The following is a 15,886-nucleotide window of genomic DNA, read 5'->3' as shown; positions in this document are numbered from 1 at the left end:
TAACCCTCTCCCCCCCCCCCCCCCCCCCCCCAAATAATAAATAAGATTTATGTATTTTTGTCATTATTTCATTCATCTAATTTTACTAGCTTAATTTTTGTATTGGACATTTTTTTTTTAAATTGCACACCGTGCATTTTAAAACTAGTATAATGAGGTAGTGAAATGATTGAGAGTTTGAGACCACCTTTATCTTCCTAAGAAATGGGTGGTATGGGTTTTCGTAGATTATAGGACTTCAACGACCCAATTCATTGGTTGCAAGGTTCTTCAATGCTAGATACTTTCCAAAGTTCTTTTCTTATAGTCTAGGAAATGCATTAAACCATCTTTTATCTAGACAAGTCTAATGGAAACCCAAGATATAATTAAGGAGGAACTCCAGGTGGAGAGTGGGTGATAGGAAGCATATTTAAATTTGACAGGATAGTTGGCTACTGGATGAGAACAATGCTAAGGTGGTTACTTTTCCCGTATTCCCTATTTGAGCTCATCTTAAATATTTCTCTTCCTAGATATAGCATACTAGACAAGTTGATATGTGCTCTAAAAGAAAATGGTATTTTCATAGTGAAAAGCTGTTATAGGCTTATATACTATCGTCTCAGGTTGGGGAAGTTAACGAGGGTGAGGTTAACAAGTGGACTTGCATGTGAAAATTATGGATCCATAGGAATGTCAAAAAAAAGTTTGGCAAGTGTGTACAACTTACTTACCTAATTAATAATGTATGTTGACTTGTTGAGCTCTAAAAGAGTAGATTGCCAAACTCTGCCCACTTTGTGTGAATTATGGTGAAACAATTTTGCATACCCTTATGGAATTTGTGTGAATTATGATGAAACAATTTTGCACACCCTTATGGAATGCATGTGAGGTTGCTAAAAGAGTAAAAGATGCTGGAGTATGGTTGGAAGCCACTACGAGTATGGTTGGAAGCTATGTCACTAGATGATTGATGAGCATTCACTCATCTTTTATATATTGGGCAGTAAAATTTCTAAAACTAGATAATAAATAAATTTGCATTCTCAAGTTGGAAATTGTGGTATGCTTTTTTTGGAAATGGAAATTGTGGTATGCTAGAAATGAAAAAAAAAAAAATCTAAAACAACCGCACGTCCGCACTTTGCCGAATTTCAATATTGTAGAGAGCGTCAAGACATATCTCAGTAGTTGGAGAATTGCTCCCTGCTGTTGTGAATTATATAAACCCAATACATCACGTTTCTCCCTATGAAAAATGGTTGAAACTTTCTACTGGGTGGCTAAACCTTAATGTTGATGCAACTATGAACACCAATAGAGGTAGAATGAGATTCGAGTTTGTGCTTCAGCATGAATATGAGAATTTATTGTAGCTAAAAGCACTCCCTGTAGAGGGATCTATAGTCTAAAGGAGGCTGAGACTCTTGCTGTCCGGGAAGCCTTGAGTTGGATTAATTAAGGTTGAAGGCCTTGATTTTGTGCAAATTGAAATTGATTGGCTCCAAGTTATAAGGTCTCAAGGCAAATAGTTTGAGTTCTTCTTTTGACGTGCTTTTGTTTGATATTATGTATGAACAAATACTACAATAATGGAGGCGAATTAACTTTTTGTGCTTCAACAATCAAGTATGTGTAAATAGATACTACAATTTAATAGGGTCAGTTGTATTAAAAAAATAATGATGTATTTTACTCATATTTTCTTTACGTTTATTAAACAATCTGCAAGTCCGAATGCCAATATATTAATTTGATTGGGAGAAGATATGGCGATATATTAATTTGATTGGGAGAAGATATATTAATTTGAGAGTATGTTTCTATCAGTCGTTATACCGTGGACCACGGTCCACAATGCATAGTGGACCGTGGTCACAAAACGACGTCGTTTCAGTAAGTGGGAGACGGAGCTCTGTAACTGATACTACAGTTCATCTCAAAAGATACTGCCTTACATTTGTTTTTATATTATCAAATGAAACTGTAGTTATATCGAAATGTAACTGTAGTTGTGTTGAAATGTAACTGCAGTGTATATGAACTGATACTGAATAACAGTTTCATATTTGTGTTTTATATTATCAAATGAAACTGTAGTTATATCGAAATGTAATTGTAGTTGTGTTGAAATGTAATTGCAGTGTATATGAATTGATACTGAATAACAGTTTCATATTTGTGTTTTATATTATTAAATGAAACTGTAGTTATATCGAAATGTAACTGCAGTTGTCTTGAAATGTAATTGCAGTTGTGTTGAAACGTAACTGCAGTGTATACGAACTGAAAGTGAATGGCGCGGAACGGAGGCCGTTTCATCTGTATGTTTTCATTAATCAAACCGACGTCGTTTTGATGCGCGCTCCGTAATCATTCTATGTTAAATTTTAATCATTTCCATTTATAGTTCGATTGGTACATGACAAAAAAGTCGCAATTTTAGTGGAGGCCTAACGTGTCGATTCATGAATGGATCATATAGAGTGAGTGATTCACCAGTACCGAACCAGTCCCAATCTTTCACTGTTTTTGATACACTCTTGTCTCCTCATCGCAACGCCTGCAACGATTAACGCCACAGAAGAGAGCAGCCCATGCGCCCACTCTTTTCTCATTTTTCTGTACCGGAGATCATAGCTTCTTGGACTCTATTGATTTCAACGCAATTTCTCACTGTTAAATAACAGTTGAAACACTTACACCCACACATTCCCACCGCAGATTTCTGCAAGCCGATGCATCAGAGAGGGAGAGTGAAGGACCGTAGATCCAGGACATTTTCCAGATCTCGCCTCGCAATCCAGGGCCGTTAGCCCCCTTTCTTTTCTCCTGATTTGCAACTACCTACATTTCCTTTTTCTGTATAAGTTTGCTCAATCCTATCAGCTCCATCTCCACTACTGTTATCCACTATTGTTATCCAAAGTTTCATTGTTTGATCTATAACAATGGCTGCCGTTCCACAAGGTAGGTTTCATTGGGTTCTACGCCTTTTGTTTTTGGATTTTATGTTTGTTTGGTTTTGGTTTTGGGCTTTTTATTCAATGCGATGTATTATAGGAGAAGAACGTGAGATCCAGAAGAATTACTGGATGGAGCACTCCGCTGATCTCACAGTGGAGGCCATGATGCTCGACTCTAAGGCTGTTGATCTCGACAAAGAAGAGAGGCCTGAAGTATAGTTTTCTTTCTTTACTGTCTTTATACACAACTTTTACGACGATTTGGATTTACATAGTACTATAATGCAGAGTGGATTGTTTTATACATATTTGTTGTTTTCCTTTGTTTTCTTCATCATATCTCTTTGCTCCTTTTCTCGTATTTGTTTACTGGTCATTTTCAACGAATATACTGGTTACCAGTTTTTAGATTTTTTTAAAATTTTGTTTATGATCATCTGATATGATGTTACTTTAGTTTGTTGTTATATGTACTTCTCACTACAGGAACCATATTGAATCTGCACCATCATGCTTGATTGCTTGCTATGTGACTATGTGAGGTTACTATAGGTCTTGTTTGGGGGAGAACTTTTTAGCTTGTTAAAAAGTTGTTTTCCTTGTCATCAATTCGAAAGGCTAATATGAGCATTTGATATACGAGTTTTTAATTTAGTTCTTTGATCCCAAATGGGTTAGCTTTTATGAATAGTTTTTTGGGTGTAAGTTCAAATGACAAACCTACCTACTAACATATTATATGTAGTATGTAGTGTGTACACACATATAATAATCAGTTCTTTGTGGACTTTTGTTGCCTTTTCTTGTCCCTGTTAATGTTAATAGGTTTCAGCTTTTCTGCTTGGATAGGAGTTTACATTATCCAAAACTACTTTTTTTTTTCCCTGTGAGTCAAATGAGTTAAGCCTCACTATGGTTTCATGTCCAGGTGCTTGGTCTGCTTCCCCCATACGAAGGGAAATCAGTGCTGGAGCTAGGTGCTGGTATTGGCCGTTTCACTGGTGAATTAGCCAAGAAAGCGGGGCAACTCATAGCATTGGACTTCATTGAAAGTGCAATCAAGAAGGTTTATGACACTTCCAGAATACCTTTCTTTCTGTGCACATAGTCTCTCTTTATATTTTTGCGTTGTTTTGCTAGAGCTGTTGGTTTAAGAAAATAATAATTACTTTTGAATTTTTGTACTTCCAGAATGAAGCCATCAATGGGCACCATAAAAATGTCAAGTTCATGTGTGCTGATGTGACCTCCCCAGATTTGAACTTCTCTGATGAGTCACTCGACTTGATATTTTCAAATTGGTTACTGATGTATCTTTCTGACACTGAGGTGAGCTTTTTAAGTCTTCTTAATAAATCTTCTACTTTGAAGTTTCTATAGCTTTGCCTGCTATATGAAAATTGATGAGTTACTCAAGCAAAGCAAATGTACCATCTCTAAAAAAAAAGAGGAAAAAGAGCTATTGTAATATGAAATGGATAAGTGTCTCTATAGAGGACACTTAAAGGAGGGATGTTCAGATAGATATGTAGTTGTGCATACTATTGATAGAACAGACATCATAGTTACATGTTTATCACTTGGTTTGCAAATTTGGCAAATGAAGGTTCTAGTGGGGGGTCACCTTCCTCCACTTTCCTCAAACTTGTCAGTCTTGATTCTTGAATTGTCACTTCCCATTGATTTTTAGGTGAAATATGTTCATCTATCTTCTTGCTTGTAGGTTGTGAATCTAGTAGAGAGAATGGTCAGATGGTTGAAAGTTGGAGGGCACATATATTTCAGAGAATCATGCTTCCATCAATCTGGAGACCACAAGAGAAAGAACAATCCAACCCACTATCGAGAACCTAGATATTATACTAAGGTGCACACTTTATGACATTGATCATTGTTGTTACTTTTCAACTCAACCGTAATAGATGTTTGTCCTTTCAAAAACCCCTTGAGTTTCTGTGGATGTTTTTCCCTGACTGATCTATGCAAAGTACAGGTTTTCAAAGAATGCCATGTAAATGCTGCGAAAGGAAAGTCCTTTGAACTCTCTCTTATTGGTTGTAAGTGCATTGGAGCTTATGTACGAAACAAGAAGAATCAAAATCAGGTGAAGTTTTACTGCTGCATATGCCATCTGTCATTGCTTTTCATTATTTATTCAATAAGATCAGCAATAAATTCATTCTGTGGTGCTTTGACCTTGCAGATTTGCTGGACATGGCAGAAAGTTAATTCAGAAGATGACAAGGGATTCCAGAAGTTCTTGGACACTGTCCAATATAATTGCAGTGGCATTTTACGATATGAGCGAGTCTTTGGACAAGGCTATGTGAGCACAGGAGGGCTTGGTATGGATTGTGAATCACACATCTTGTGCATATAAGAATTATATAGAATCCAACTCCATGCATGCACATGTTGTTTGCTTCTCTGATTTTGCTGCTGTTCTTGAACAGAGACAACTAAAGAATTTGTTGCCAAATTGGATCTCCAGCCGGGGCAAAAAGTCCTAGATGTTGGCTGTGGTATTGGAGGTGGTGATTTCTACATGGCTGAGAACTATGAGGTTCATGTTGTTGGCATTGACCTCTCTATCAACATGATCTCATTTGCTATTGAACGCGCTATTGGGCTCAAATGCACTGTTGAGTTTGAGGTTGCTGATTGCACCAGGATATCATACCCTGATGGCTCATTGGATGTGATTTACAGCCGTGACACCTTTCTTCACATTCATGTATTGATTCTTGTTCCATGGATACCTTTAATCTTGCAGTATTTCATTTAAACTCCTTTATTGATATAAAAAATTCTCTCTTTTATTTTTCAGGACAAACCTGCACTTTTCAAGTCTTTCTACAGGTGGCTGAAGCCAGGGGGTAAACTCCTCATTACTGATTACTGCAAAAGAGCTGGAACTCCCTCAGAAGAATTTGCAGAGTATATTAAACACAGAGGATATGATTTACACAATGTAGAAGCATATGGCCAGGTATTCATAGTCTTCTGGGGTTGGGAGGTGGGCATTAATATCCATTTATTCTGTTTTAACATTACATTAAAACCATGCAAAACAGATGATCAAGGATGCTGGGTTCAGTGATGTCATTGCTGAGGATCGATCTCATCAGGTGTTTGTTATGTTAATTGTTACATCTGTAAGATATGACAGAACGATTTTTATCCAGCTATGTGATCAAAGCTATAAGCTGTTTTTGCAATACGTTTGTTTACAGTTCATGAGCGTGCTTCAGAAGGAGTTGGAAGGCGTGGAGAAGGAAAGAGAAGAATTTATCAAAGACTTCTCAGAAGTACGCTCTCTCATCTGCTATTATATACCATAGGTGTATTTTCTTTACATTGGATGGAATTAATCTTACCTTATTGTTCTTACGACGAATGAATGTGCAGGAGGACTACAATGAAATCGTTGAAGGCTGGAGGGCGAAGCTGGCGAGATCTTCATCCGGGGAGCAGAGATGGGGCTTGTTCATTGCCAAGAAGTGATGTCTTGTTCTTCAATGAACATTGTGACAACAACAACATATGGGCAATTAGTATTATTGATGAAACCTAGTGCCGTTTTCAATAATTTGGGTGAATGTTTTGCTATGTAATAATGGCACCATATGTTGTATAAGTTGGTATCTTCCCATAATAATAATGTGTGATGTTGAAGACTGGAATTCAGTTTGTTTTAAGGACCATTTCTTTGAATAGAGTTGCCATTTTGTGTATCTTTAATTTGAATTTGAATTATTATAATGAGGAAAGAGTGTTGCATCATTTTGTGTATCTTTAATTTGAATTTGAATTATTATAATGAGGAAAGAGTGTTGCATAAAAAGTGAATAATGCAGTTGAATATGTAAAATTTAGACTCAAAAGACTATGCAGTAATTACATTAATGGTAATCTTTTGAATATGTAAAATTTAGACTCAATTAAGTCTAACTTCCAATGGAAGCGACCTAACCTTCTTGGATTGAATCGGTCAATTATGTGCAACCTATACTAGTTTAATCGGTGCACACCAAAGTAATGACTGCGAGTTTCCCACCGAAAAATATTATTTTCTCTCCCATAGAGATTAAGTTTCATGATTTAAAAAGAAGAATTTCAGACTTTCTGCCACATTAGAATTTCAAACTTTCTGCCAAAAAAGAATTTGTTTTGGACAGAAATTGTAAGGAAAGATTTCAAAATAGATAATAATTTTTCAAAATGATACCATTTGTTTACCATTATAATTAGGTTTGGTTTCATATTCAAGGCGGTTAGTCGTGTTCGGGAAGTGATCATCTCGGTTTCCCGTGCTAATATTGAGCACAAGTATAATCATACAGGTAATTAGATATTCCCCCGTCAAGACAATCACAAATCCTCATTCATGAGACGGGTCGTGTTTTTCATAACTATTATACATTCTGTCAAAAGTATTGCAATTTTTCGCATAAGTAACTCTTAATCCCTTAATAATACATTTTTCATAAGTAATTGTATTATTACAGTTTCTAACTTAAGTAACAAATCAATTTACCTTAAAAAAAAAACAAAAACAAACAATCAATTTATCTATGATTAGTATTACACTTTTTCTTATAAGTAATTGTTCAACTCCTAAATATTACATTTTGATTTAAAAATATTATATTTTTCTTTAAGAATATTACACTTTTCCTTATAAGTAACAACAATTTATTAATGATTAATATTACATTTTAAACATAAGTATTAAATTTCCATACAATCTCATGAATAATAATTTGTGAGTCAGTCTCATATGACACTCACAATTTCTTAAATTTTGCATCTTTTGTTCACATAGGTTGTATTATTCAAACATGACAATATAAATGTTTCAACTTTCAAAACACTCAAGTTTTCAACAAAATAAAATAAGCTATAAAAATATTACAGTATTATCAAGAAAAGAAGAAAATGAAATATTTTTGGAGAGCAAATCACCTTGCGGTGGGTATTGACTTTTGGGCTGTAACATATAGAGAAAATATAGAACAAATATTGCCCGTATAGACAATTCAACTGGTCACAGGGGTGAGGTTTGGGAGGAAAGACCAGGGATCCCTTAAGTTAAAAACACACACCTAAAGGTTAAATTTTTAAATGGTGCACATTCAGTACACAAACTACGCACTTTAAGAGCACAAATCATGCACCTAAAATTTTAAAATGACTCACCTTAAGTATACAAATCACGCACTTTAAGAAGGAAAATCATACACCTAAAGCTTTAGGTTGATGCACCTTAAGTTTCAACGATGACGCACTTTAAGCACACAAACCATGCACATTAGGAAAGAAAACTACGCACCTTAAAAAGGAAAACCACGCACAGGAGAAGGCCAACCGCACAAGAACCCATATACACACACACACACACACACACACTTGGTTATTTTAATTTTAGAAATTAAGACTTTGACTAGGAGTTGAACGGAAACGGGTAATGAGGATTATTTTCAAATTTCCGCTGGAAACGGAGATGAGACGGAGACGGAGAGTACCCGTTACTATCCCTATCCCTAATGATGTGTCATACAATGATTGACTTTTTTTTTTTTTTTTGTATTCATTTAAATTTCTTTATCCAATAAAATATAAAATATATACATATAGGATGAGTTATACTATAAAATATGTACATATGACATGAGTTATACTTCTTGGAATTACATCTAATATTTTTCATATTCATGTATCAACCGGATATTAGACCAGTTAAATTATATTTGGCTTATTTGATTTTTTTTTTTTTTTAAAAAAGACTCTTGCAAGCAAAATATAAATAAAAAAAAAACAACAATGAATATAAGTATTTGAGGCCAACAGTTTCAATCCCAAACAACCGTCACCAAACGACCTCAAATTGTAAATTTAGCCTTCTATTGTCTATTCTGCATCGTCTTCGTCTCCGTCTCGTCTTCTCTTCATTAACGTTCCCAGCATTTGGGTAAAATGTGCCGAGCAAGCGTGACCAATTACCGTTCCACTGATCTTGATTCTTGAATAAAACAATAATCGCAAACAATCCGACTCCTCATGGCTCACTGGATCTCCTCCAAGCTCAAAGCCGCCGAGAATATCCTCCAGCAGGTACCTTCTATCCGCATTCATGTATATTTACTGCAAACAAATTTCTTTCTTTTTCTCTTTCACAACGAATCCGTTTTAAGAATTAGATTCGTTTTACGCTCGCTCTTACTGTTGCTCAGTCAGTAGGAATTTAAGTCTGTTTATTGTTCTTGATTTGTTTCTGGACGGCTTAGATTGATCAGCAAGCAGCTGAATCACTTAAGAAGGGCGAAAAGGCCCGATCTGATGGGTTAGATCTTGAAATCTCGGCTACACCCAGTGAGAGTAAGCCATTGAAGGACCAGCTAAAAAAGAAAACACCCGAAAACAAGGATTTTACTGGAAAATTACGGGATGATCGGAATTTGAATGCGGTTAGCAGTGAGAATAGTAAGAATTACGGCGTTTCCAGTTATAAAAAGGAGAAGGAGGTTGTTACACCAGCAAGTTTGAGCCCTAAGCCGCCGGGTACTAATACTAGTACCCTTACGGATGCTGATTGGACGGAATTACTGAGTGTTCCGAATAAAAGCCCCACACTGGGCACTGCTCGGAGTGCTCGCATTAGCAATAGAGCGGGAGGGGTTCGGGGTTTGAAGAAGGACAGTAGGATTCAAGGGAGCTTGGGTTCTGGTTCCAGTTTGCTGCCATTAGATGGGAAAAAGAGCCAGAAGTCTCATAATAATGTTCCAAAGAGTTCGAGGGAGCCAGATGGTCAATTAGGGAATAAGGGGAATGATAGTGCGCGGGATGGGAGATTGACTGATGGGGTAAATGTGTCGGCAGGAAGCTCAAGTGCCGAATTAAAAAGTGATGGAGACAGTTCAGAAAGAGATCATTCTGATGGAAGGGATGAGGCTTCGGACCTTTTGCATGGGAACAATGATGAAAAGAGTATAGCAATGGATCAGCATGTGGATGTTATAAAGGATGGAGATGTTGGATGGGAGAAGGGCGCCCCAATTGGGATGGAGTCTGCCACTATTAATGGGCAGTTGGATCTAAAGATGCAGACAAACGATAATCAGAGGTTTAAAAATGGTCCTACAGTGGGTTCTCAAAGTTCTCTGAAGATACGCTCTTCTTCACCTAGTGATAGAGAATCAGACTCTGAGACAGATTCAACATCTTCATCAGGCTCTGGAAGTGAACGTGAAAGAGAAGAAAGGAGAAAAAGAAGGCAACAGATTCTGGCAGAAAAAGCGGCTGCAAAAGCAATTGAAGCAATAAGAGAGCGTGAGGATATGGTAGCTAAATTGGAAGGGGAGAAGCAGAGTTTAGAAAAAATACTTGAAGTGCGGGCCAAGCAACAAGCACAAGAGGTAAGCATAGGGTCTAGCTGACTCAATAATTTCTTTCCAGCTTCTAATTGTAAGTCACTGAGTTGAGGTTTATCAGTTTATGTAATATTTTGGAAGAAGGTTGAATGAACTTGTTATATAATTTCCTCAACTAGAAAACTTTTCCCCAGTGAAGCTCGGTTTCTTAAGCTTATCTATGGAGCCTTGACATGTAGACTATTACTTTTTCGTATGTCTTTATTTTTGTAATATTAGTGTTCCTTTGTAACTAAGAAGGTCATATTACTTAGTCAGCATCAGTTAACCTTACAAAAAGATTGCCACCCATATCAATTGCTTTAAGTATTCTTTAAACAATTTGCTTTGCTATTGTACAATGGGAAACATATTGGAACTTTCAACATTGGGAAAGAGTTATATTTGAGGAAAACTGATTGATCATTTGCAAGGTAACCTATTTCATACTGATCATTCTCTTCACTAACCTAAATTTTATTCTTTTCAAGTTTTCATAACAACCACTTTCTTTGAGAACTTAATTTCTGTTTATTGCTCAATATCCTTGACAATGTCTAGTTATTCTATCAATTTATTTCTCTGTAATAACTAGTTGTTCTTTTCTAGGCTTCTGAATTACAGACAAAAATGATGGAAACAATGGAAGCTGTTGAGTTAGAGAAGCAAAAACACAATAGCACTAGAATGGAAACCCTGGCACGACTAGCAAAACTTGAGGTAATTCCAGATAATTTCTTATGCTGTTTTGCCTCTATTTACTCTTCTTTTCTTGGTTTCTAGACGTGGATTTTCTAATTCAAATGTTAAATTAATTTAAATTTGGAAGGCTGGGATCTAATTCACATGTGACACTTTGCAGACGGCTAATGCTGAGCTTGCAAAGTCTCTTGCTACTGCACAATGGAATCTTGAAGTAGAGGTACAATATGAAAAATCTGACTCCGACTATATGTGGTGTTTCAAAATACCATTTATTGTTGACTATTTGTCTATTTGAATAATCTGGAGTATATCTTTGTTTAACTACTTAGCACCCTGATGTAATTGGCCCCTCATTTTTCTTCTTTCTTCTGGGGTGTAGTATCTTTTATTGATTACACTTACCTTAAGACACATGGCATGCTGTTTTCTTTATATTAATCTCCCTTGTGTGGTGAATTAGTGAGGATTTGAGTTTTCTTTTTTGGTTGGGGGGTGGAGGTGGGGGTGAGGGTGATGAAAATTAAATGGTGATGTTCACATAATCACATGCTATCTATTATTCCGAGGAAGGGTGACTAAAGCATCATGTTTTGTTCAATGTATATGCTCATTTGATGCATATGTTGTGTTTAACTTTGTTCCTTTTTTTTCTACTTGGATCATTCCATAGTAATTTCTTTTTCAGTTTATTTAAGTATACAGATTTTACTTGTTGATTGTCTCACGTATGATTTTTTTTTTCTTTGGCACTTAGGTTAATCATGTTACTGAACTTCGTCAACAAATTGAGCTGAAAGAAGCAGCTCAAGAAGGTATAACCTTTAAGGTTCTGTTTGATTTTTACATAACAAAAAATGCTTGTTAAAGCTTTAAACATACATTATGCATTTTGGTATTATTCATATATTAAAATATGTGGAATTACTTGGACTTTCAATCTTGGGCTATTGTGCAAGGTGAAATAAGGTCTATAAATGGTTTGCATTAATACTCCGTATTATTTTGGGCTCAAGTGGTTCTGAATGTGTTTGCTTTGTTGTTATCTGCTCACGGTTAACAAGAAACTAATTATTTCATGCTAAAAGTCAGTTCAGTTTCATTAGGATTCAAATAGGAATTTAGAATCTTTAAGAAATGAATTCAATCTATTACCAATTAAAGATTTGTTTTCCTGTTGTAGAACTAAGAAGGAAGATTTCTCAAACTAAAGAAAGTGGAGATAAAGTAAGTAATTTCTGTGCTTTCAAGTAGTAAATGGAGTACGATTTGTTTTGTAATGTCAACTTACTGCGCTTTTTGTTTATGGAAACCACTTGTAGTTGGTTGCATCAAAAGGAGTTGAATTTGAACGGGAGATACTTGAGGCGGAATACTCTTTCTTAACAGATAAAGTGGGCATATTGCAAGAAAAGGTGCACTGACTTTTCATGAAAAGTATGACCTTATAAAATGAACTGTATCTTGAGATAAACAACCTCCTGATAGAGAACTTTTTTGCCAAATCCGTTAGAACTGGTACCAAGTCACTTTATGTTATAAAACCTCACTTTATGTTATTATGTGATTTAGTATAACCTTGTGACAATGATTATATTAGTAATTTTAATCAGCTTTGATTTGTGTATGTTACTGAAACTGATTTATCACCTTTTATACTTGATTCAACATAGGCAAAGACACTGGAAACAAGCATTGATACAACTAAGAGAGAACTGGAGAGTCCTACTGAAGTGGAAGTTGAGCTAAAGCGTAGGCTTGGTCAATTGACTGACCATTTGATTCAGAAACAGGCCCAGGTTTGAATTCCAAACATCCATCTGTAACTGAAACCCTAGGTTGCTGTGAAATTGTTTTGAAATGGCAGAGTTCAATCAGAAGAATGCATTATATTTAGTCTTTAAGTTGGTGGATGGAAAGTGGTTCCTCAAGTGTATTTGTCAGAGCATTTACAAAGATCTTAATAGCCATTATTGTTTCAAATTCAGAAAGTGCATGTGCATCAAGTAACTGTAATCCTTTCTTGGTGGATCTTTGCTCAGATGAAATTTCCTCAACTTGGATCTGTTGATAATGATTTTGTAATGCTTTTCAAGGATAATGATTGATAATTATTTCTTACATGTGAATTACATAGTGTGGACTGTGGAGTAGTAATCAAGGGTTTATGTTCAAATAAAATGAACATTTCCCCTTTCTTTGGTATACACCTGCTTGTTTACTATGAGTTTGAAGTTACATTCGTTTTTGTTGGATGAGTGAAATGCCAAACTGACAAATAAATTGAACATCTCTCTCATTCTTTCAGGTTGAGTCACTCTCCTCTCAGAAGGCCACACTATTGTTTAAAATTGAGGCAAGTCATCAATCATTCTTGAAGTACATTTTTCATCTCCCATGAGTTTAAAACTAAACTTTGGTCATGGTTTCATCTATCTAGGCTGTTTCAAGGACACTGGACGAAAACAAGTCAATGCTGGATTTAGCCGACATTCCTAGTACCTCATCAACTAGTGATTTGGAGTCGGGCGATTGGAGCCTTCGAAATTCAAAACTGAAGTCTTCATTCGAGGAAAGAATGCATTCAGGTCAGCAACATTTCTGGTCATTGGTTTGGCAACTAGACTCCATCTTTTCTGCAGGCGCTGTTTTCCTGAGACGAAACTCGCAGGCCAGGATATGGTCGCTTGTTTACCTCGCCTGTCTTCACCTCTGGGTCATATACATTTTAAGGTCTAATTCTTCAGTGTCTGAAGTGGCCACTGGTGCTGCAGTTTCCTTGGAGAATATCAATAACACTGCAAGGATATAATTTGTTTGTGGGTGGGTGGATTTATGTCAATTTCACCTCATTTTGATGTAATAGGTGTTTGGTTATCCGTTATTGGCAAAGTATTATACACAGTTACATAGAAAATTATATAAATGCTGGTATCATAAGCATGAGGTCTAGAGTTTGGCCAAGGCTCAACTAGATTAGTTTCATGCAAATACTAGTGCAATATGCAAAATGATAAAAATAAAAACAAAAAAAATCAAAAATCAGAAACGAAAAAATCTTCATCACTTCCTGTAGTACAAAATATTTTTAATTTAGTTATGCTTTTTATTTATTTATTTTGAAGAGGATTTGTTTAAAAATTTGCAAGAGTTCCATAGGTCTTTAGTAGAATAATTCACAAAGGGGTGTTTGGTTTAAAGTATGTTTTTATGTAATGTAACACTCTTGCCTTAGAAATCTCACATAATTTAAGAATGTATGTGGGCCATGAATGTTACCAAAAATGAATTAAAGTATTTGGTTTAAGTTATCTTATATAATAACTTAGTAATGTGAATAATGTAATACTCCCTCTATCCCATTTTACCTTTCCTACTATTCATTGGTCAAATCAATTTTTTCTTTATTGCTTATTTTCTTAGTAATTTTTTATTATTTTTAAATTTAATTTTGTGTTTAATAGTACTTTTAATGTAGTTTTTAAATATATAAATTTTATATATTAATTCTAAACTTAATATTATGAAAAATTAGATTAAAAATAACTTCAGTCAAGTCTCGTTAAACGAAACAGACAATCAAAACGGGATGGAGGTAGTACAAAGTATCACATTTCCTTGCTCCAATTGAAGGGAAGGTAAGATTGGCAAATTATATTGTAAAACACTTGGTTTATTTTTCTTTGTAGTATATTTATAATATTCCTTCTATATGTTTATAAAAATAAAATTTAATGTGCATAAAATTACATTACATGTGCATTATAATTAGACCGTGTTTGGAACACGAAAAATAATTTCTAAAAATCTTTTTTCTAGTTTTCGATGTTTGTATAAGTCCGAAAAATTCAGTCAACGGAAATTAATTTCTGTTGATCAGAAAAATATGGGTGTTTTGGCAGAAAATGACTTCTGCCACAATTTGACAGAAGTCATTTTTCGCCGCCACAACAAAAGTCTTGGTTTCCGTAATTTACTTGTTTCCGTTGGAAAACCAATGGTTGTTTTTTTTTTAATAAATAATATTATTTTAATATAATTATAAATATTTTTAAATTCTAAATAAAATAATTAAAATGTTTAATTATACAACTTTACTCATTTTCTAGAAAATGAACCAAACACATAGGGCTTGTTTGGTTATCAGCGGTTAGCATTTAGCGGTAGCGGATTGTGATAGCGGATTGTATTAGCGGGTTTGACCAGCGAATTATGTTAGCGATTTGTAAAAAGATGTTTAGTAAAATTAGCTGTTTAGATTAGCGGTTAACATGTAAAATGACCTATAAGGACATTTCAATAAAAAACTAAAAAAATAGAAATAATATAATAATAAATATAAAAATACAATAATAATAATAAAATAGAAATATAATAACAATAATAATAATAATAATTAAATTAAAAAAAAAAAAGAGACGAAGGGGAGCTGGGCTCCCCTTTAATTATATCCCACATCGGCACATTACAAAAGAGGGGCATTGAGGCTCTTCTATAAAAGGGCCTCAATGCCCCTTGCTTTTGTTTTCAATACCCATCCGATGTGGGACATCGGATGGGTATTGAAGGGAAGCCTCAAGGCTTCTCAAGGGCTTCCAGAATTTAGAAAAAATAATTTTTTTTTTATTAGAGGGGCGTTTTGGGGAAAGGCTACCTTTCCCCAAAATGCCAAATCCCAAACACTGCAATTGCAACGTTTGGGGTTTCAGCGGTTTGGAGCCAATACGTTGATTATGGTCAAATCCACCAAAAAATGGCGGATCTAACGAAACATGCTCATAAAGACAGTTTTTCAAAATGCAACAAAACACTGAAAATGATACG

General features: G+C 35.1%; 2 protein-coding genes across 2 annotated transcripts; both read left to right on the top strand.

Annotated features, from left to right (window-relative positions):
- Positions 1-2,523: 2,523 nt before the first annotated feature.
- LOC116032639 (phosphomethylethanolamine N-methyltransferase-like) lies at positions 2,524-6,734 on the top strand. The gene is made up of 12 exons (XM_031275306.1): positions 2,524-2,955; positions 3,049-3,164; positions 3,880-4,017; positions 4,143-4,280; positions 4,675-4,818; positions 4,945-5,055; positions 5,155-5,296; positions 5,405-5,685; positions 5,779-5,940; positions 6,026-6,079; positions 6,185-6,259; positions 6,360-6,734. Exons 1-12 carry the CDS (start codon positions 2,937-2,939, stop codon positions 6,453-6,455), a joined length of 1,476 nt encoding a protein of 491 aa, XP_031131166.1. The 5' UTR covers positions 2,524-2,936; the 3' UTR covers positions 6,456-6,734.
- Positions 6,735-8,823: 2,089 nt separating this feature from the next.
- On the top strand, positions 8,824-14,128 carry LOC116032550 (golgin candidate 2). Its single transcript, XM_031275166.1, has 10 exons — positions 8,824-9,065; positions 9,239-10,366; positions 10,970-11,080; positions 11,223-11,282; positions 11,820-11,877; positions 12,246-12,289; positions 12,385-12,477; positions 12,736-12,861; positions 13,371-13,418; positions 13,503-14,128. Exons 1-10 carry the CDS (start codon positions 9,012-9,014, stop codon positions 13,872-13,874), a joined length of 2,094 nt encoding a protein of 697 aa, XP_031131026.1. The 5' UTR covers positions 8,824-9,011; the 3' UTR covers positions 13,875-14,128.
- Positions 14,129-15,886: the final 1,758 nt, after the last annotated feature.

This window comes from Ipomoea triloba, chromosome 10 (genome assembly GCF_003576645.1).
Source record: "Ipomoea triloba cultivar NCNSP0323 chromosome 10, ASM357664v1".
In the NCBI taxonomy this organism is placed as follows: Eukaryota; Viridiplantae; Streptophyta; class Magnoliopsida; order Solanales; family Convolvulaceae; genus Ipomoea; species Ipomoea triloba.
This window is presented reverse-complemented; position numbering and strand designations above follow the sequence as displayed.

Bases quoted from the DNA above. Each gene is read 5' to 3' on its own strand.
- LOC116032639 (XM_031275306.1), top strand. The intron at 5,686-5,778 runs GTATTGATTCTT...TTTATTTTTCAG, and splicing joins ACACCTTTCTTCACATTCAT to GACAAACCTGCACTTTTCAA. The intron at 5,941-6,025 runs GTATTCATAGTC...CATGCAAAACAG, and splicing joins ATGTAGAAGCATATGGCCAG to ATGATCAAGGATGCTGGGTT.
- LOC116032550 (XM_031275166.1), top strand. From the start codon at position 9,012: ATGGCTCACTGGATCTCCTCCAAGCTCAAAGCCGCCGAGAATATCCTC. The intron at 11,081-11,222 runs GTAATTCCAGAT...GACACTTTGCAG, and splicing joins CACGACTAGCAAAACTTGAG to ACGGCTAATGCTGAGCTTGC. The intron at 13,419-13,502 runs GCAAGTCATCAA...TCATCTATCTAG, and splicing joins CACTATTGTTTAAAATTGAG to GCTGTTTCAAGGACACTGGA.